A 20,791-nucleotide genomic window follows, 5' to 3' on the forward strand; every position below is an offset into this window, starting at 1 on the left:
GTCAAATAATAATTTTAAAATAAAAGAGGAGATTAAAGTAATAATTAATGAAATTGATGATTATATAATACGTGAGATAAAAAATTTTGGGGGACCATAACCGTTGCCTCCCCTTATAGATCTACCCTTATTTGGCGGATATCATTAAATATTGCACAGCCATAATATAGACGAGAATGAAAAAAAAAAGTGAATTAAAAAAAGAAAAAAATACATGTATTTTAAAAAATTATATGTTGTTATTAGATAAATTTTTAAGTAAAAGATATAATTTTTTTATTTATATTTTGTTATTATAACTTTAATTTGACTTTATAGTAAATTTATCATTTAAGGTGCTATTTAATTAATAGGTGACATCGACTTAATCAAAACTTTTAATATTATTATAAATGATATTAATTATGATAAATTGTGAATACAATGAAAATAAATGGAAAGGAAAAATTATATCCAAATAAAGCTTGGTATACCCACCTTATTATAAAAAAATAACAAAAAAAAAGAGCTGGGTACATAAATTACAAAATTACAATTCTGACCAAAAAAATTTGTTTTTGTAGTATCGAGCATAAAGAGGAAACGGCGGGAGAGATATGCGTTTTCGGAAAGGCGGAAGAGCAGACTGGGAAACATATAAAACGCTGCCGTATTGTTCGGTATTAACCGACACTGCTCTCTTTGGTTGCAGCCATGGATTCAGGAGACTACTGCTTTTATCAAAACAAAATTTCATTTATTAAAATTGTATTTGTTCCAACTTGAAAAGCATTGCAATGTCTCGTCAACAATTATTCATTTCATTAATTGGTAAACCTCGAAATAGCTGGACTTTTCTTTCACTGGTTTCAGTGTACTCAATGCTCTGTTCCATTTTTTTGTTTGTCTGAGCTTCGTTGTTTAAATTATTGGTTACCAACCAAAAAACCCCAATTTTATTCTCTGGGTATCTTTCCAACCAAATGCTCGGCCTTCTCTTTGCCATTTACTTTCTGGGGCTGAAGCTCAGTAGATCAAAGCTTGTTTTTTTTGGTTTGTTTTGTGGGGTGGTGGGGTGGGGGTTGTTTCTCTTTTACTCAGTCCTGCTTTATGATTTACATTGTAATGGATGGTGGGATTGTCTCCTTTTGGTTTCCCTGGCTTTATAATCTATGATCGTAAGGAATCATAGGAAACCAAGTATAGCAATGCTTTGTCTCCTATTGTTGTTTGTTAAAATGATCTTGTTTTTGAGAAAGCATTGGTGGATTATAAAGTTTTGGGAGCTTGGTGGATTTCAGCAAGGTAATTGTCTTAACCTTTAAGCGTTGACGCCCAACTAATCTACAATTTGTATCTTGTTTATTTATTGATCCCTGGAACATGCATACACTTCATTGCCTGGTCCAACTTCGAAATATAGAAATATAGAACACTTAAAGAATGCAACTTGAAAATAATCAGAATTGGAAAGAAGAACATGATATAAAACATGCGAAGTTTGAATTCAGAAATAATTTCTGTCTCGTTTTAGCTGCTTTTCATATTCTGTTTGTAAAAATTCTATTTTAGTTCAATTTTTACTCATGGTACTGAGTGCTGGTTGTTTACCACAGTACCCTACTTCCTTCCATGATTTGCAGAATGAAAGCTGAGAAAATTCATGTTCATTGTTTTTATGTCACTATTGTAGAATATGAACTCACAAGAATTTGCTTCAAACATGGATTAGCTGATCATAAATGGTGAAGGTATTGAAGCTGTCTCTCTGAGAAGCTGATCATAAAAGGTGAAGGTATTGAAGCTGCCTCTCTGAGAATAATCTCTTAAAGCTTTTTAAAATATAAAAATATTCTCTACTCCTTGTCCATGAAGCATTAAACACTTGCAGATTAATTGCCCTCATAAAAGCACATATATGCTCTGTTAAATTATTAGACTTAATTGGTACAATAACTAGTCAGCAATAAGATTCCTTCCTGACCCTCTGCAACAGCAGCCCTCACTCTATATTGTTAAACTACTCTTGGACAATGCACTCTAAGATCTAAAGACAGCTCTTCTCTGAGTGGTTATCTTGGTCTCAGTTAGACTGTTCCTTCTTATTGGCAGGCTATGCCCTACTTCTGTATTATTACTAAAATATGTATTGCTTATGAATTGCTAGCTGAATCAAACTAGAATTGCCAAAAGAAATCCATTGTAAGTACCTTTGCGTGTGTAAGTCATTAGATGCTCATCAAACAAATTTAGAAGTTTTTCTTCTCTTATTTTGGATAATGAAATTCAGATGTTTTTCCTTTCAGAAGAATATATATTAGAACTTTGATTTAAGTTCGAACTGGAAAAGGTTAGAGGTTTTCTCCTGTAGAGCCTAGTCCCATATTAGGGTTGAGCATGATGATATGTAAACGGCAAATCTTAACTTGAAATCCTGGTTTTGACTTGCCACTGATCCTGATTAACCTGATTCAACATAGTATTTTATTTATGAATATGACCAAGTATCATAAGATTTTAAATTAGCTGAGAACGAGAGCCGCTTAGATTACTGCATCCAACTAAATGATAAAAACTTTCTTTGCTTTACTACAAACTGAGTTATCCCATGTCTAAGTGTTAAAAGATAAGGCCTTGTAAGCAGGGCAATACCTAACAAAAAACTTCTGTAGCAACTAATTCCTTTTCTATATTTACTTGCTCTCTCCATTCTCTTGCTTTTTCACCCTTTGCAGCAAGAAATCGACACATGCATGCATATAGACTAACCCTTGCATCCTTCAAGGTTAAATTTGACAAACGAGGATTAAGATTGTATTCATTAAAAAAAAAAAAATCCCTTCTGTTCTCTAGAACAGCTTGGGCTTTTTTGTGACGAACCTTCTGGAGTAGTTTCCTAGCTTGTCTTGCCATGGGAGTCCAAGAATCTCATAGGCATACATTGCTATGGGAAACCCAAGAGCCAAATTATTACCTTCATAATGTGGGCTTGTGTATGTAAAACTAAACCTAGAACTTAAAACTTGGTTTAGAAAATCCAATTGAGGACACTATTGTTATTCTATTAGTTCTACAATTAAGTTTTTGCTTATGTTACTTCCAGCTGCAAAGAAAATGAAGGAAAGAAAAACAAATTTAAATGACGACTATTCCAAACCCCATTAATTGCAAGGTTTTAAGTTTTAGGTACTCTTTCCCCACATTCATCTTGGCACTTTCCGTGATAAATGACTTTTTTTCACACAAGTCATAGAGCTATGGTGTCAATAGGAAAATACGAGATACCAATAATCTGTTTTTACTGCTAGTTTGAATTGATGAGTCTCTTTATAGGCACTAACCTTATCCTCTTGAGTTACCTTGTTCACCTTAGGAAATATGCTCCCTCTTTCTCCATGGATCAGTAAAGAACCATTATCCCACTAATTTTACTTAAGTAGCTAGTAATAACATTCTCGGAAGGATGATTCTCAGAAAGGAGGGGCAGTCTCTTAATAGGAAACAACAGTGGATGAAATCTCACCTATCAAAGGGAATTAAATTGCACTTTGGATCTGTTTGTGCACTGACTGTTACTTAAGTCAATCAAGCAAGTTTTCTCTTTGGAATTACTGCTTTTGTTTATGGGCTGCTATCATTCCTAGAAATGCAACATCTTTGTAACTCGAGTCTAGTATAAAATAAAACTAAGTGTCCCAAAATTAACTTACCATGACACTGCTCTTTCTCACTAGTCTAGTTTTATGAAGCACTTCTCTCTCCAATTTTCTGTGGTTTCCCCTTTCCATATTGCTTAGCAAGCTATGTGTTGGGTTAAGTCATGTCAACTAAGTGGACACTTGATGTTGGATAATACCATTTTGTCAGAAATGACTTGCTTGTATTATTTGAAGGAATATTTCTGCATGATTTTACTTTGTCTCTATCAATCATGTTGTGGGGTCTTGGACAAAGATGTTGTGCCTTGCATAGATCTACAAATAGGGCTTCATTTAGTGAGGCAGTTTCGACATTTACTGGCTTGGTGAAGAAAGCAATCATCTCTACCACTTATAAGCCAGATAGGTGGAGAACTTTGTATATGCTTAGCTGCTCGATGAACCTATAATTTGCTTTATTTATTACTCATGTATTTATCTACACATGACGAAATTTGTCATTTCCTTTTCTCGTTCTAGAGAAGAAAATTATAAATGCAACAAAGTTTGTAGTTCTACTGTTGATTTATTCAGCGCTTTAACCATTAAGACATATTACTTCCTCAACCTTCATAACTGTTGTAGCTCTTGATTGACAGTGTGGTAGGGTATTGATTAATACAGACAATTTAATTTTTTGTTACTCTTACTGTTAGAAATGAATAAATTTGAAAAATCAGTCTGATTTATTGTTGGTGATAACTGTTTTAGCAAGGTTATGATGGTGTCATATGCTACATTTGGAAGATATTCCAGTGAGCGTTTCTTTAAATCTCTATCCATAAAATTAAGAAAGGCATGTTATTTGGTATAGTATAATTATCTGAATGGCACCACTTGGGCTTAACTAGCTCCAGCGATAAGCGCTGGGATGTGTTTGAGTAGAAATCTTTTATTCGAGACGTAATGTTCTCTCACTCACCAAGAAAAAAAATGTGAACGGCTATCCCTTTCTTTATCAGATTCTAAAATTGTTTATAAGGCTGTATAAGGCAGAGTTTTTACTTTTCATTTTCCAATAAATGAAAACTTTTTCCGGTTTTGCAGGTGTATTGCTGCTTTTGCTTTCTTCTTTTTTAATTTTTTATTCTTTATTTGTGACTTTATATACATTTCCTAGTGAAACAAGGACATGGAGTTAAACCTCTAAAACACTGAATTATACACCACCATTCCTTCAAGTGGAAGAAGAGAAGAGAAAAACCGTTATAAAACAAATGAAGACCGTATTTAAGCACCAAGAGGGCTTGAATAGTCTTGGAGATGAGACAGCTACATGAACTACCTCTAAACTCAATCAAAACGAGAAATCAAGCTCGAAGGGTACAACAGTCTTTTAGTGGCAGGTCATTATCAATAAATATTTATAACTGTGGGTACTTGTGTTTGTAGCTTTTTTTAACTCTGTACTTTAGTGATGGTATTTACTGATTGATATGTTGGAGAAACATTCAACTGTCATTTGAACATGTGATGTTTCATGCTTGTTATTTTCTTATCACAAAAGACTACAGTCAATCACCTAAGATGATTGGAGAAATAAATTTGATTTGTGACATATTGCTAACGTCATTTTTAGTTGAGTGACTATGCTTGACATAATATTTCAGCTGAAATTTCCATTGATGCTTTAGTTGGATTGCGACTAGTTCCTTTTGTTTCTCTTTTCTAGATTCCGGAGGCCATATTCTTCTCATCTTATTCCATGCTTCCGGATTTATGAGATCTCTTCTAATGGGTCCCTTAAAGAATAATAATTGATGAGGCACCTTTTTTTGTATGACTTTCGATTCACTGGACCTTCTGCTACTGACCTAAATATACCAGGGGCCGGTTGGCATCATCCCAGAATCTCCTTTATCTGTTGTGGAATATATTAAAGCAAGAAAGGAGGTTCAAGTACAGCAGCTGGTTAAAGAGAAAGGTACTTCAATAACTCTTCTTTTCTTGTTTTTCAAACATTCGGGCCACATATCATAAAAACTTGTCAATAATTTTTATTCCTTTCTTTGAATATGAACTCTGAGCTTGCCAATGAAGAATTATAGTTCAAGGAAAGAAGAAGCTGATTCTTACTCAGGAAGAACCCCTCTTGGTGTGAAGATGGACCCACCACTTGTTCGCCGGCCATGTTTATCTCATTGTAAAATTTTTTGTTGAACAGAATGATGATAGTAACAATCTCATCAGTGGACTTTCCACTCTAAGTTCGCTGAATTGTATCCAACTAACTGTTTATAAAATTGTAGTTAGTCAACTGCTTGGGATCTTTCATTAATAAAGGCATGTATTCAAGCAATCCTAGAGAAAACCTTGGACATAACTTCTACTTCTTTAATTAATTAAAGCAGGCTATTGCTTTTCTGGTTGCCTGAATAAAATAAATCTTTGCATCTAATCTTCCTTACCTTTGAATCCTGGAAAATGGCTTATTGATTTAGGAGACCAACTGAATGTATGGCACTAAGATGGCAATACTTTGGAGTTCAATCATTGGATTTTGATTCCAGTAATTTAACTCTTGACCGCAGCCCAAGAAATCTGAAGATTAATCTGATTCAATTGACTTTTATGATTGTTGTTCGCCACTGTGGTTTCCCTTTATCTTTCCTTCTTTTCTTTATTTCCTTCCTTTTTTTGTTGTATGAAACTTCCTTTCCTTCGGGTCTGCTTGTATATGGGTTACAGATTTAAAGCTAGCACTCTCTTTGGAATATGTTTCTTTATGGACTTTTAGCAGAATGAGTCTTGTTGATTGCTTTCATACTGGGAGAAAGAGTGCATCTAAAGACTATGTGGAGCTTTTTGTCATTTCATTGTGTTTACATCTTCCAGACAAAGAAAAAAAAAGGGGGGGGGGGGTGCTCCGATTCAAGTTAGCATTGTGTAATAATTATCGAATCCCTGTCTAAATAACTTCAAGCCTGTTGAAGTTGCATCTGGTGCAGTCGCCTGGATTATAAGCCTTTTCCCACTTTTTGTTTGAGCCTGATCATCAGGTTAAAAAGGAAGCAAAACCTGATGCTAAAAATTATTGACAGGTTTCAAAAGATTGGGGATTAAACCAATCAACATGCAGTACATAGAAAACTACTCTGTCCCAAAGGATTTTGTCAAGAAGTTATTATGTCGTGCGTGGCCTACACCTGATCTCAGATGATATATTGAAATTTACTTCAGATGCCACTTGGATGGTATTGGTAGATGTTCGAAAAGTTAAAACTCAAGTTGCAAATGGAGTCGAATGTCAAGCTGTCGGTCCTAATGACAGTCTGTATAAAAAACCAAGCACCTGAGAGATTCTCCCGTAATGGGATAATCTTACAAAATTGTGTCTCCTTCTGGTTCAATTTCCAGGGAAGAATTTATAGTATGGGGTTATTTTCACACCTCAGTTGTGTGTCTGTTATCTATAAGATGGCCTGATTTGATTCACTTTTTCTAGACTACTTTCTTTATAAGAAAAATGGGGTCAGCTGGGTCCAAAAATCTAATATTAGATTCTTTGATTCCTTCATCCATACAAAGAACAAAACGAATCTGCCAGTCACACCACACCCTCCTCAAAAAAGGAAAATATAAAAACAAAGGAGAAAAGAGACATTGGCCAATTGGTTTTCACTTTCAGTCATTAAAAGGAAATAAGTATCCATTATAGCCTTCCTGTCAATTTAATTTTCTCACTCTTTATTTTTCCTTGAAAGTTTCTCATTGTGTTTGGAAAGTTGCATCCATTATTCATCATGGTGGGGCTACTTAACTCAGCAAGGGAATCAAGCAGAGAAAGAGAAGAAAATGTGAAGACGGGAGGGGGAGAGAGGATTGGGAAAACAGTAAGATAAAAACAAACCATGCACTTTTCCTCTTCTCTCCTTTTGAGACTCAAATTGAACTGTTTTGCTTTTCTGTTTTTTGCTGCATCAGAGATTCTCTCTATCCACCCCCCCCCCCCCCCCCCCTTTCAAGTCAAAGAAGAAAGAAGAAAAATTAAATTAAAAAAAAGGTTATCAGAGATGAGAAAAAGGAGGAGCCACAGCTCATGGCATATATTCCCTCCCCAACACAACCCCACCTATGTTTCCTGATATGGAGTGAGATCATAGGACAGCCCAACAACTCCAAAATTTATAAAGAGAACTACAGCTGCTGCATATTGAAAGCATAGCCAACTAAAAAGGGATCAAAACCCACATATGAGTTTCAGTTTTCTACCTCCCTCTGCCTATCTCTCTTACACAACACAAAAAACATGGGTCTGCTAAATATGCAAACCCAAAACATGAATTTGGTTCTGTCAGCTGATGCAAAGCCTAGGCTAAAGTGGACACCTGAACTTCATCAAAGATTTGTTGAAGCGATCAATCAACTTGGAGGGGCAGACAGTTAAGTATAACACTTTAAGATAACCTTAATAATCATCATCAGCTTGTCTAATCATATTGTTATTTGTATGTATAAAATTTATTCATGTTTCTTTGTGTTTATTTATGGACAGAAGCAACACCAAAGAGTCTGATGAGAGTCATGGGAATTTCTGGACTCACTTTGTATCATCTTAAAAGCCATTTACAGGCATTTACTCTTCATTATATGGTCATGCTATCAATTACTTTACCCCAACCAAATAAGAAAGAAAACAAGCTTTAGCTATATTTCCTTCTTGCAGAAATACAGGCTAGGGAAAAGCCAACAGGCAGAAAACTGCCTTAGCAATAAACAAGATGGTGAGATTAAGAATTCATTGCTTGTTGCGTTTAAATTCATATGTTTGAGTTTTACAACAATATATTCATTTTTTTTCTTTTCTTTTTCATTCTTGTTATACAGATTACAGAGAGATCCAGAGCAGCAATGGGAATTTCAGTAGTGACATGAGTGATGGAACTCAAAACCAGACGAATGAGTAATAGTTATACATGGATCCTATACCTTTTGACAAATTTTTGGATAGAAATGATAATGAAACAGATTGTATTGACAGTCTAATTATTGTGTTCATCAGAAGCTTGCAGATTGCTCAGGCTCTCCAAATGCAGATGGAAGTGCAGATGAAGCTTCATGAACAGATTGAGGTATGAAGTATGAACTATTAAAACAATCCCAATTTATGGCCAGAAAGAAAAAACAATCACAATTTAAATAGCTGATTTTCTCTTGACATATCAATGCATATCAGTCAGGTTATTTTTCCATTTTCAGGTCCAGAGACATTTACAGCTAAGAATTGAAGCTCAAGGAAAATACTTGCAAACTGTATTAAAGAAAGCCCAAGAAACACTGACTGGGTATACCTCCTCGTCTGTTGGTGTAGAACTTGCTAAAGCTGAACTCTCTCAACTAGTCTCAATGGTTAACACTGGCTGCACAAGTTCGTCACATTCAGAATTGACAGAAGTAGGAGGTTCAAGCTTAAAAGAAATAGAAAGAAAGCCAATGAGAGGTACCATATGTTCCATGGATAGCTCATTGACATCTTCTGAAAGCTCGGGGCATAAGGATGAGGATCCACCAAAAAATGAGAATATTTGTACCCGGATTTCTAATTCTTTAGTTGAACTTTCCTTTATGGACATTCACCCAGAAAAGAAGCCTTTGATTAGTGGTTCAAGCAATCGAGCTAATGGAAAGAAAAGAAGTAGGAGTAACATTTCTGATGGTATATGTGTTGAGCAACCACTAGCTAAAAGGTTAGAGCTTCTTGAGGAGGAAACTGGTAGTCGATTGAGAGAGTCTGGATTGTTGGGGTCATTTGATCTCAACAGCCAATGCCACAATGACATTGAATCAGGTTCAAAAGCAATAGACTTGAACTGCTGGGAATAGATCAGCTCAATGGGCATGGTTTGGAACTTTTCTGCTGTATGGTTGTTAGTAATATAGTGCAAGCAGTGAACTTGATTATTTAGAACCAATCTTTTGTTCATAAACTATGTAAATGATTTATATGTATTAACTCAATGAACTTTTGAAAGAATATTGGTATCCAAAGAAGGTATAATGTATATTTTGCAGAGACAACTTTCATTTATTCTCTTTCTCTAACTTGGAAATCTGACTGATGCCAATACCAATATTACCTATAATGCTTCGTTGAAGTGGGTTTGAAAACTCAAATCTCTGGTGATCAAGTCAATCACCGAGGTCTTCCAGAACATGGTTATATTTTACTCTTCATCTAAATGCTTGTTGAGTTTTTCTAATTTCAGGGGTATGATTATGCCTTTTCCTTTTTCTTCTATATTGGAAGGGAAAAAGCAAATGGCTAAATAAAACTTGAAGGAGCAGAAACCATCATCGCCGCAAAATTATTTTGTAAGTTTCCACCAAAACAAGAGCAAATGATTAGCTAAACCATGCTTATTGTGCTGACCAACTTCAATCTATTTATGCCGTTAGGCCTGAGAGGATCACATAATTATGGAGCCCACACAGATTTAACATAAATTGTCCACCAATCCTCCTTAAGCCAGAACCAAGAAATGGAAGCATCAAACATTAAGTTCCAAAAAACTATCCGCCGTGACAGGCTTCTCAAAGCATTTAGCATCTTGCTTATTGACTTGTCTTTGTGTTCTCTCTCACAGCCTCAAGGTATGCCACCGCCCAAAGGGGTGTTTCTTTTGTGAGTAGAATTTCCATTTGGAAGCCTTAACCATTGATTATACTAATATTATTAACCTTCTGCATTGTAGGAGAGCTTCCTTACATGACCTCAGATGTGAAAGAAGTTGCAGGTAAATCCTTTGATTACATTGTTGTAGGCGGAGGCACTGCTGGCTGCCCCCTGGCAGCAACCTTGTCCGAGAAATTCTCAGTGCTATTGGTGGAACGAGGTGGATCACCTTATGGTAATCCCTTCGTGTTGGATAAAACCTTTTATGGTTTCTCATTGATTCAGAATGATGAATTTTCATCAGTAGCACAAGACTTCATATCCACAGATGGTGTTAGGAACTGCAGAGGAAGGGTACTTGGTGGATCTTCAGCTATAAATGGGGGGTTTTACAGTCGAGCTAGTGAGGATTTTGTCAACAAGGCTGGCTGGGAGGAGGAGTTGGTTAAGGATGCTTATACATGGGTGGAATCTAAAATAGTCTCCACACCTGAATTGACACCATGGCAGACTGTTGTTGAATTTGGTCTTCTTGAAGCTGGAATTCTACCTTATAATGGCTTTAGTTTAGAACACATAGAGGGCACAAAGATTGGTGGAAGTATATTTGATATATGGGGCATAAGGCACACCTCAGCTGATCTTCTCAGGGCAGCAAATCCCAAAAATTTAGTAGTTCTTTTGAATGCAACAGTAAAAAACATCATCTTCCATAGGAATGGTAAGGAGAAGTTAGATGACAGTACTTCAACATAGACATAGGGCTATCACTACCTTTAACTATTGCTTGTTCAGAAATGTTCCAACTGAGAAATGAAATTATTGAAGCCTATCTGACTGTTTTATATGCATGCAGGCAACATAACTGAGACAACAGTCCATGGCATAAGGTTCATAAAGAGTGATGGCTGCACAGATCAAACATACGAAGCCTATCTCAATCAACCCAAGAATTCTACTTCATGTGGCGAAGTGATTTTGTCAGCCGGAGCATTAGGTAGCCCCCAAATCCTATTATTAAGTGGCATTGGACCTCCTAAAGACCTCAAGAACTTCAACATTCCACATGTGCTAAACTTGGAAGGAGTTGGAAAAAGGATGAAAGATAATCCTTGCATTGCTGTTTTGGTAGACAAAGATCCACAAAATCAGACACCAGAGCCCCCTCAAGTTTCAGGGATTGCAAAAGACTTCAAATTCATAATTGAAGGAGGAATTATACCTATTAGTTTCAATGCAACAAGAATGCCAATAGCAGCCAAGATTGCTTTTCCAGTATCAGAAGGTAACCTTGAATTAAACAGTACTGACCCTAGGCAAAACCCTTCAGTGAAATTCAACTATCTAGCAGAAGAAAGGGACTTGGAGGACTGTGCAAATATGGTACATTTGCTTGAACGAGTAGCAAAGTCTCAATCAGTTGCCTTCTACCTTGGTGTCAAACATCAAAATAACTTGATGACTAGCACCGATGAGCACAGACAATTCTGCAAAGAGAATGTGAGGACCTACTACCACTACCATGGAGGTTGCACAGTTGGATCAGTTGTGGACAATGATTACAAGGTTTATGGAGTGAAGGGATTGAGAGTTGTTGATGGCTCAACTTTCCTGGAATCACCAGGTACAAATCCAATGGCGACCCTTCTAATGCTAGGAAGATATCAGGGGATCAAAATCCTGAGAGAAAGGGATGGCATTTATTCTTCATTCAGTACCCAACAAAACCCTTGACAACTCTACATTTGTATGCTGAACAAATTTACAGACAACTAAATAAAATTAATTAACATGCTATTTAAGGTGCTTTTTTTTCTTCTTCTATATATTCTTTCCTTGAATATTCTTACATGCAAGAAAGAAACTTAAGTATTATTTACGTGAGAAATAATTTCCAAGAGATAGCACTAACAAAAGTATAGATTTATTTATACTCATCAACAGATCTTAGGAAAAAACAAGTGTTTCTATGTACATGATCTTCCCACAAAGATGAAAAAAAAAAAAAAAGAAAAAGAAAATTGAAATGAAGGCAACAATAAAGAAAAAAAAAATCCTACACAATTCTTCTAACCCTCCATTTCATGATCATCAGGCCTAGGACTTAAAGTGGAGACATTATTAGAATCGGTTGAAGGAACTTGATTGGAATCCTCACTACTCCTACCATTATTAAAAGAAAAACTAACCCAAATATCCCTCTCAAATCTTCTCCTGTCTTCATCTCTCTTCTTGCCCATCTCTTCTTCATCAACAGGCATCTTATACCTGCAAACAGGGCATGACCCATGAATTCCAAGCCACTTCTCTATACACTCATCATGAAACATGTGCTTGCAAGGCATCTCCTTTGCCACCTCACGAGGCTTCCAGTCGTCCAAGCAAACCACACACTCTCCATCTTCACTTTCACCAATTTCCACACTCGGCATGGCTTCAATGGATGCCTTTGAGGCAGGTGGCTGGCCATCTTTGTTAGCCCAGCCACGTAGCAAAGCTTCTAAATTTGAAGCTCCTTCAATCACCACCATGCCTTGAGTAAATGGGTTGACAAGGATTATTCTTTCACGTTGCGAAGTTGTTTCCTGCGATGCTTCTTGATCTGGGTCTTGTGCGTTTTCTCTTGAATTATTGTTATTACTGTTGTTGTCGGAGAATCCCAATATAAAAGGTAGAAACAAATAGAGGTCTCTGTGCCTCAACAACATTTCGAACAAAGAAGAAATTTCAGGTGCTTCAGTTTCAGAAGCCATGGAAACTTAGAGTTTCACAACAAAAAGCAGAGAAAACAGAGACTTTGGAAGGAAAAAAAAAAAAAGTCCTAGAATGAATCAATGAATGAACAGAGTGATGTGCTTAGGAGATATAATGAGTAGCCCACAGAATTGAGATAGGTGAAGGTTGTGGAAGGATCTGGAATGTTGATTGTATAATCAAATACGTCTCTTGTCAGTCATGTTGATTGAAGTGAGCAGTTGATACTTTGAATTTGATGCTGTAAATTGGTATTTTTAATGATATTTATCCCTTCACACCAAAAAAAGGGCGGTCATTTTCAGGTAAGAGAAGATATTTTCAAGGAGGGCGTGGATTTCAGTGCAGGTGATGCCACTTGTCTTGTTGTCCACCTTGTCTTTGAAAATTTCCTTTGACAAAAAGGAAAATTTTTGTGTTTCAGAACAATTTTTTGATGAAATTGCATTGCGGTCATATCGACACGATGAAGCCAGGTTCACATGGGAGTTGAGGGGCTTAGAAAGGTTGAGGTAGATAAAAGAGTTAAGTTGGCTAAAAACGCTAAAATAAAGGAAGAAGTTGATTATGGAAAGGTGATGGAATATTTAGGTTATCGCATAATAAAGAGTAACAAAAATGAGTATATTAAAAATAGTTATCAAAGCTGATAGAATATAAATAATTAGTTAGTTTTTGAATTGTTTTTATTATGTGTTTAATTTGCATTAGACATATTTTAGAATTATGATATTAGCACATGTATTGAATATAATTATTTTGTATATGTGATTGAAGAGTATAAATAAAAATTTATAATTTTTTTCTATTTTCTCAAATTTTCTCTTTTTTTTTTTAATTCTGGTTTGGTATTTCATTTATCTAATTCTCTTTCTTTTAATCGACTTAGTACATAACATATTGGTATTAGAGTTTCCTAGATCCAATTTAGGTAAGCAAAACAAATTCAAATTTATGACAGAAGGCATAAGGCTTACCAAGTTACAGGAACAAGTCTAGGCTCTTGAAGAAAAAATAGAAGTAGAACCAAAATGGTGGGAGGCCCAGCGGAGTAACATTGAAGCTAAGCTAGTCGAAAATAAAAGGAGTATTCATTTGATGTTCGAACATATGAGTATTCTTGAATCTTAGCTAGCTGAAAATCAGAGGTACATTACCTAAGTCCTTGAGTTATTATCACCACATGGAGTAAAAACTGGTCAGTCTGAGTCAAGAGGTGCTGAAAGTTCTACCAGCAATCAACCTACTCTATTGTCTTAGTTTAGAAAAGAAGGTAAGGCCCTTGTTCAGATTACTATGATAGATGATCAAGGTAAATATACTTACAAAAGTGATGAACTTGAAATTTTAGCTAAAAATCAGCTTGAAAACAAGAGCTATTTCTTTCAAAATAGTGCTGGACAATATAAAAGGGGTGATTTCGATGTTGGGAATAACTCTAATACTATAGGAAATGTATATGCCTTAAGACCCAAAATAGAACTTCCTGTATTTGCTGGTAGCAACCTAAAAGAGTGGCTTAAAAAATGTCAAAAATATTTTGCTATATTCTCCATTAGTGACCGTCAGAAGCTTGAAATTGTTGCTATGTATTTGACTGGGAAAGCTGAAGTGTGGTTTGATGATTATGTTATGCAATAGAACATGGTGACTTGGAAACAATTTACTAGTGATCTGTGTCTAAGGTTCTGTGATAGAACTTGTTTTAATTGTCATAACATCTCCATCGCTAGACATTGACTCGAAGGAGTCCTCATCAATCTTTTTTATCTAGGTGCGATTGACTATCTAAAGAATCTATCTTTTTAAGGAACACCTAAGCTTAAGGGTCCTTAAAAGAATAAGTTCAGGTTTACTAACCAGAACAAGGTTCGAGAGTACGTTTACGTGTGAGGAAGGTTATAGCATCCTCACAACGCCCATCGAAAGATGGTACCAGCTTAATTTTGTGTTATTCAATAAGCCTTAAAAATTTATCAAGTAATTAATTATTGAAAATTATTCTCAATTGACTTTAATACTTTTAGCAGAAAATTGAAAAAATTTTCTTACCTCAAGAATATGCAAGGAAACTACTGTTTCACTTACAGAGGCTCTATCATCAGATTATTTATCATTCAAGAAAATTCAAGAAACAAAAAGGAAAAGAAATAAAACAAAAAAAAAGAAAAAAATGATTCAGCTTTAGGTATCAATCTTTTTCTCTTCAAAAAACTCATTGCTTTCATACAAGAAAAATTAATACTTTCAACTTTTTCCCAAAATATTTTTTTGAAACTTTAATTTTGAAAAAAATTGATACTTTAAACTTTTGCTCAAAAACCTTTTTTAGAAAATTATTTTCAAAGAAAATTAATACTTTCAACTTTTTTTTGAAAATATTTTTTTGAAGACTTATTTTTGAGAAAAATTGATACTTTCAACTTTTCCTCAAAAATATTTTTTAGAAAACTTACTTTCAAGAAAAATTGATGCTTTCAAATATTTTTTAGAAAATTTATTTTCAAAGAAAATTGATACTTTCAATTTTTTCTCAAAAATAATTTTTAGAAAACTTACTTTCAAGGAAAATTGATGCTTTCAAATATTTTTTTAAAAATTTATTTTTAAGAAAAATTAATACTTTCAACTTTTCCTCAAAAATATTATTCTTGAAATTTTTATTTTATATTTTTTTATTCTTTTTTTTATTCATGCAAAAAATATTCCAAAAAAATAAACAAACACATAGATAAAAAAAATAAAAAACTACAAAAAAATAAAGAAAATAAACAAAAATTAAAAAATAAAAAAATACCAAAAAAAAATTGAAACGGTTTGGTTTGGAGGGTTAACGTGGCCTCCAAACACATAAATCGACTAAAAAGAACGGCTTAAAGGATGCGGCTCAACTCGGCTCAACAGCAGGTTTTGGATTATAACATATGTGAATAGGCAATCTTTCATTAAGGTCATCCTCAAAAAAAGGATGCTGCTTCTACAACTCCTTTTACAGTCTGACAAAGCATCATGGTAGAATTCTTGAACGCGACCTCACTAGCCCACACATAAATACCCACTACTTTGATTCCACCCACCATCATTCTTGACATTCAACGAGCATGTTCAATGACCCAATCCTTGTCAATGACTAAAGAGGAAGAATCGAATATCTGAAATTTAGGTTTCGAACCATTTTTCTTCTTGTCTTTAGCTGGCTTCAAAATCGAACAAGCTAGTTGTCCAGCATCGTTTTGAGAAGTGGGTATTGAATCGAACACGAAGCCTCGATCGAGAGTGGAGCTGAGTTTCTCTATCACCAAACCAATTTGGGTAGGAATTGAAGATTGGGCGAAACGATCCTCAGCTAGCTGGAGTTGTGTTTCTTCTCCAACCACAGTTTTCAACATGATTTCAAGTAAACAACAGATCGAACTACTTCGGATTCAAGTGCCCCCTTTCATGAAAGACCCATTTGCTAATTTCTATCACAAACTGCTCATTACCTGATTTTTCAAATTTAAACAGGCTCCCAGCTTTGTGCATAGCAGTTTTAAACAGCTGGTTACTGAACAAATTTAGGGAGCCAGTGATCATGATCCGAGCATTATTTCTAGCTTGCACAACTGAGGCCAATGAAATGGTAGATCTAGTAAGCAATGGAGGCCTCAACAATTTGGATTTTGGGTTAGTAGAATAAACTGAAGAAGATGCAAAAAACACCTTTAAAATTAGGCCATTAGCCATATTTATTGAATGTGCAATCCCTTTAAAAAGTATTGGCGCCTCGATTTTGGTTTTTCCAAAAACAACATAAGATTGGATAAAATCATCACTAGCAATCAACGTATGGTCATCTTTAGTTCCAAAAGTTACATAGCTTTTGTGATCAATAACCATTGTCGATGAATCCTTATCGAAATCAACTCCACATTCAGTAGTAACGTTCTTAATCAAATCAGATGCAAACACATCAGCTGCTACTATCAAGTTGTGACTTGAGTCAACGAAGTCATTCACCGTTGCCAAATCCAAAGGTCCACCAAACTTTTCGAAGAAAGAAAAGAAGAGAAAGAGACGGATCGTGGGCGAGTTTGAATTCGAGGTTAAACCCATGAGATTTTAAGGAGCTGAAAAAAATGAAGTGAGATGATTTGAGCGAGAAATCATTGAGTAAGACTAGAACTCGACGATCCAATAGAGATTCGGGATTGAAAAAGAAGCAAATAGAGGAATAAGATAGACTCTAAAGATGAAGAAGAAACAAAGGTTTTTTATTTTCACTCTTTTCTGCAGCAGCGACAATTTTTTTTGGCTTCTCTTAGGTGTCCCTTCAGTTTTTTGTAGCTTTTCCTTTTGTTTTCTGTGTTTTTTCGATTATTCCCTGTTCTGTTCTCGTTTACGTCTGGCCATTTTCCCGTAAACGAGATCTTTCATAAACTTAGAGTAATTGGACGGTGAAATTTATTCGAGTTTGTAAGAAACAAAGCTCGTGTCTGCTCAACATACTTGATGATTCCCCTGTATTTCTGTAATCTCTCTTTTCTTGTTGCTATCCTTCTTGCTGTAAATTGCAATCATTTATAAAACTATGTGATTGAGTTTTAGTGCAATTCTGATTATCACCCAAAGCTAAAAATTAGTACCAATCCTAATCTTATTCTTTCAACTTTTTTTTTAAAATTAATCAGATAATGGAAAAAGAAAAAAAAATTAAATAATAGATAGACCATAAAAAAATAAAAATGATAAATAAAAAAATAAAAAAATATAAAATAAATATGAATAAAAATCTCTACAATCGAGCTTAGATTAGTCTCGATTAACAAAGAACCTCAAACAAAATAGGGTGTCTACATTAATGTTGTAGAGGAATTTAATAAGTTGAACAAAAAAGGGTCAGTGGATGGGTATCAGGAGAAATTTGAGGAATTAAAACCTTATATGTTACAGTTTAATCCCCATTTAACAGAAAAATATTTTGTTTCCAACTTTATCAATTGGCTTAAAAAAGATTTAAAGCTTCGAGTTAAAGCAAATGAGCCTGGTAACCTTACTGTTGTATACAGACACAGGCCAAGCTACATGAATTGTCTCTTAAATTTGAAAACAAAAGGTTTAGACAATTTCTCAAAACCACCATACTTTCAATATTGGACCTTACCTGAAACCAATACATTTAATTACCAACCAAACACTAAAAACCACTCAAAATGCCTCACCTATAACCAATAAACAACAACTGATAGAGCAAATGAGAGCACAAAACTTATGTTTTAAATGTGGTGAATGATTTTCTCTTAGACATATATGTAAGTTCAAACAACTTAATGCTATTGAAGCTGATGAGATGACTAAAGATGAAGACTGTGGTAATCTTGAAGAGGATATGAAACCAAAAATGATAAAAGAGCTAGATATTGTTAAAAAACTACAGATATCCATAAATGCTATAACAAGAAGTATGGGGTATAGTACCATCAGAATTACAAAAACTATAAGAGGGAAATCATTTACCATCCTTATAGACAGTGGCAGTATTCACAGCTTTGTTACTCCAAAATGGGCTAAGGATGGCATTGGAATTGAACAAACTAAACCACTAACCATTACAGTAGTTAATGGTGAAAGCCTTTACAGTAATGCCAAGTGCAAAGAGTTAGCATGTGTGATACAGGGTCACATGTTTACACATGATTTAAGAGTTTTGCCAATGAGGGGTAATGATATAGTTCTTGGTGTTAACTGGATAAAAAAGTACAAACCTATGGTATTTGATTTTAATAACTTGTTAATAGCATTTCAAAAGGAAGGGCAACAAGTGGTATCGATAAGAAGTCATAAACAACTAGAATTCAAACTTATTTTTGGTCAAAAGTTACAGAAACAGGTAAACAAGGAACATGAACTAATGAGAGAATTTTATATGATCAGTATGAAAAGTAAAGAAGATGAAGAAGTTCCACCAGAATTATAAAAACTGTTACTTACATATTCAAACATTTTTACAGAATCAACTAAGCTTTCACCTAAGAGGTTTTATGATCACAATATACTTTTTACGGAAAGAGCTTAGCCTGTAAACCTCAGACCTTACAGGTTTTCTTATTACCAAAAAATTGAAATTGAAAAATATATTTTTGAAATGCTCTCCTCATCGATTATCCAAACTAGTAAGAGTCCATTTGCCTCACCTTGCTTATTAGTTAAAAAAAAAAAGATGGTTCATGAAGGCTTTGTGTTGATTGTAGGTAACTCAATGCAGTGATAGTCAAGGATAAATTTCCCATTCCAGTAGTAGAAGATTTGCTAGACGAACTTAGAGGAGCTAATTTTTTTTTCAAAATTGATCTACGATCAGGTTATTGGCATATTAGAGTTTGAGATGAAGATATTCCAAAAAAAACTTTCAGGATACACTATGGGCATTATGAGTTTAAGGTAATGCCATTTGGGCTTACTAATGCTCCAGCTACTTTTTAATCCCCGATGAATGTTGTTTTTTCTCCTTATTTAAGGAAATTTATGCTAGTTTTCTTTGATAATATACTTGTTTATAGTACCACTTTACAAGAACATGTGTTACACTTACAACTTATTTTTAAAATGTTAAGGTGTAATTAGCTATTTGTAAAAAGAAACAAGTGCTTTTTTAACCAAAAATAGGTTGAATATCTTGGTCACATTATCTTTGTGGATGAAGTGGCAACAGATCCTTTTAAGGTGAAATCTATGAAAAATTAGCCATTACCTAGCAATTTGAAGTCTTGAAGAGGGTTTTTGGGGCTGACTGGTTACTAAAAGAAATTCATCAAAGGATATGAAGTTATTAGTAAGCCTTTAACAGACATGTTGAAGAAAAATGGGTTTAATTGGATGTCTCAAGCAGTGACATCTTTTCAACAACTTAAAGAAACCATGAGTACAGCCTTAGTACTAGCCTTACCAGATTTTTTAAAACCATTTTGCTTAGAGCTGATGCTTGCTTGACTGGTGTAAAAATAGTTTTATCCCAAGAAGAAAGGCCTGCTACTTACTTAAGTAAGGCTTGAAGACCAAGACATATTGATTTATCCATATATGAGAATGAGTATTTGGCCATTTTAATGGTTGTTACTAAATGGAGGCACTATCTGAAAGAAAAGTCATTCATCATCAAAATAGATCATGAGTCCTTAAAATATCTGTTAGAGCAAAAATTATCCATAACCATATAAAAAAAGGATTAACTAAGCTATTAGGCTTGAATTATACCATTCAGTATAGGAAAGGTAAGATGAATGTGGTGGTAGATGCCTTCTCAAGGCAACATGAAGAAAGAGGAAGCTTGCAAGCTCTACATTTTACAACCATTATTCCAAAATGGGTTACTGAAGTGGAGTAGAGTTATGAAAATGATGCATCGGCTCAAGAAAAAATTACTTTTCTTACACTTAAACCTGGTGATGATCCTTAATACTCATTCACTAATGGAGTGTTCAAGTTTAAGGGTAAGGTGTATCTAAAAAGCCAAGGACCACTAAGTGATCAGGTACTATAGCTATTGCATGATTCTCCTTAAGGTGAACATTTTGGAGTGCAAACAACTTACTACAGACTGAGGCTTTATTTCTACTGGTCAAGAATGATGAAGAAAGTACAAGAATATGTTCAACAATGTGAAGTTTGTCAGAGGAACAAAGATGAACATATTACTTATCCAGGTTTGCTACAACCTATACCTATTCCTAATCAAGTTTGGGAAGTGATTACTATGGATTTTATAAAA

General features: G+C 34.7%; 2 protein-coding genes, 1 long non-coding RNA gene and 2 pseudogenes across 9 annotated transcripts; 3 read left to right on the forward strand and 2 right to left on the reverse strand.

Moving 5' to 3' along the window:
* The first annotated feature begins 451 nt into the window (after positions 1-451).
* On the forward strand, positions 452-5,934 carry LOC149520210 (uncharacterized). Of its 6 annotated transcripts, none has more exons than XR_016334673.1 (4): positions 513-1,284; positions 1,673-1,774; positions 4,798-5,023; positions 5,350-5,934. It is a non-coding gene; the product is annotated as an uncharacterized LOC149520210 (long non-coding RNA). The 6 variants fall into 6 exon arrangements; XR_016334674.1 differs by having other exon boundaries at positions 517-1,284; positions 5,505-5,934; XR_016334675.1 differs by having other exon boundaries at positions 452-1,284; positions 4,725-5,934.
* A 1,848-nt stretch (positions 5,935-7,782) lies between these two features.
* On the forward strand, positions 7,783-9,719 carry LOC111318335 (myb family transcription factor PHL8-like). Its single transcript, XM_022921114.2, has 6 exons — positions 7,783-8,059; positions 8,173-8,249; positions 8,344-8,401; positions 8,505-8,580; positions 8,680-8,749; positions 8,877-9,719. Exons 1-6 carry the CDS (start codon positions 7,927-7,929, stop codon positions 9,498-9,500), a joined length of 1,038 nt encoding a protein of 345 aa, XP_022776849.2. The 5' UTR covers positions 7,783-7,926; the 3' UTR covers positions 9,501-9,719.
* Positions 9,720-10,156: 437 nt separating this feature from the next.
* LOC111318337 (protein HOTHEAD-like) lies at positions 10,157-12,311 on the forward strand. The gene is made up of 3 exons (XM_022921116.2): positions 10,157-10,268; positions 10,370-11,011; positions 11,147-12,311. The coding sequence occupies exons 1-3, from the start codon at positions 10,157-10,159 to the stop codon at positions 12,022-12,024; spliced, it is 1,632 nt and encodes a 543-aa protein (XP_022776851.2). The 3' UTR covers positions 12,025-12,311.
* LOC111318336 (E3 ubiquitin-protein ligase MPSR1 pseudogene) lies at positions 12,193-13,043 on the reverse strand (annotated as a pseudogene). The gene has a single exon (XR_016334671.1). The product of XR_016334671.1 is annotated as an E3 ubiquitin-protein ligase MPSR1 pseudogene (transcript).
* Positions 13,044-16,442: 3,399 nt separating this feature from the next.
* Positions 16,443-17,159, reverse strand: LOC111317608 (dolichyl-diphosphooligosaccharide--protein glycosyltransferase 48 kDa subunit pseudogene; annotated as a pseudogene).
* Between the last annotated feature and the right edge of the window lie 3,632 nt (positions 17,160-20,791).

This window comes from Durio zibethinus, chromosome 2, assembly GCF_047325235.1.
Source record: "Durio zibethinus cultivar Kanyao isolate XHJ-2024 chromosome 2, ASM4732523v1, whole genome shotgun sequence".
In the NCBI taxonomy this organism is placed as follows: Eukaryota; Viridiplantae; Streptophyta; class Magnoliopsida; order Malvales; family Malvaceae; genus Durio; species Durio zibethinus.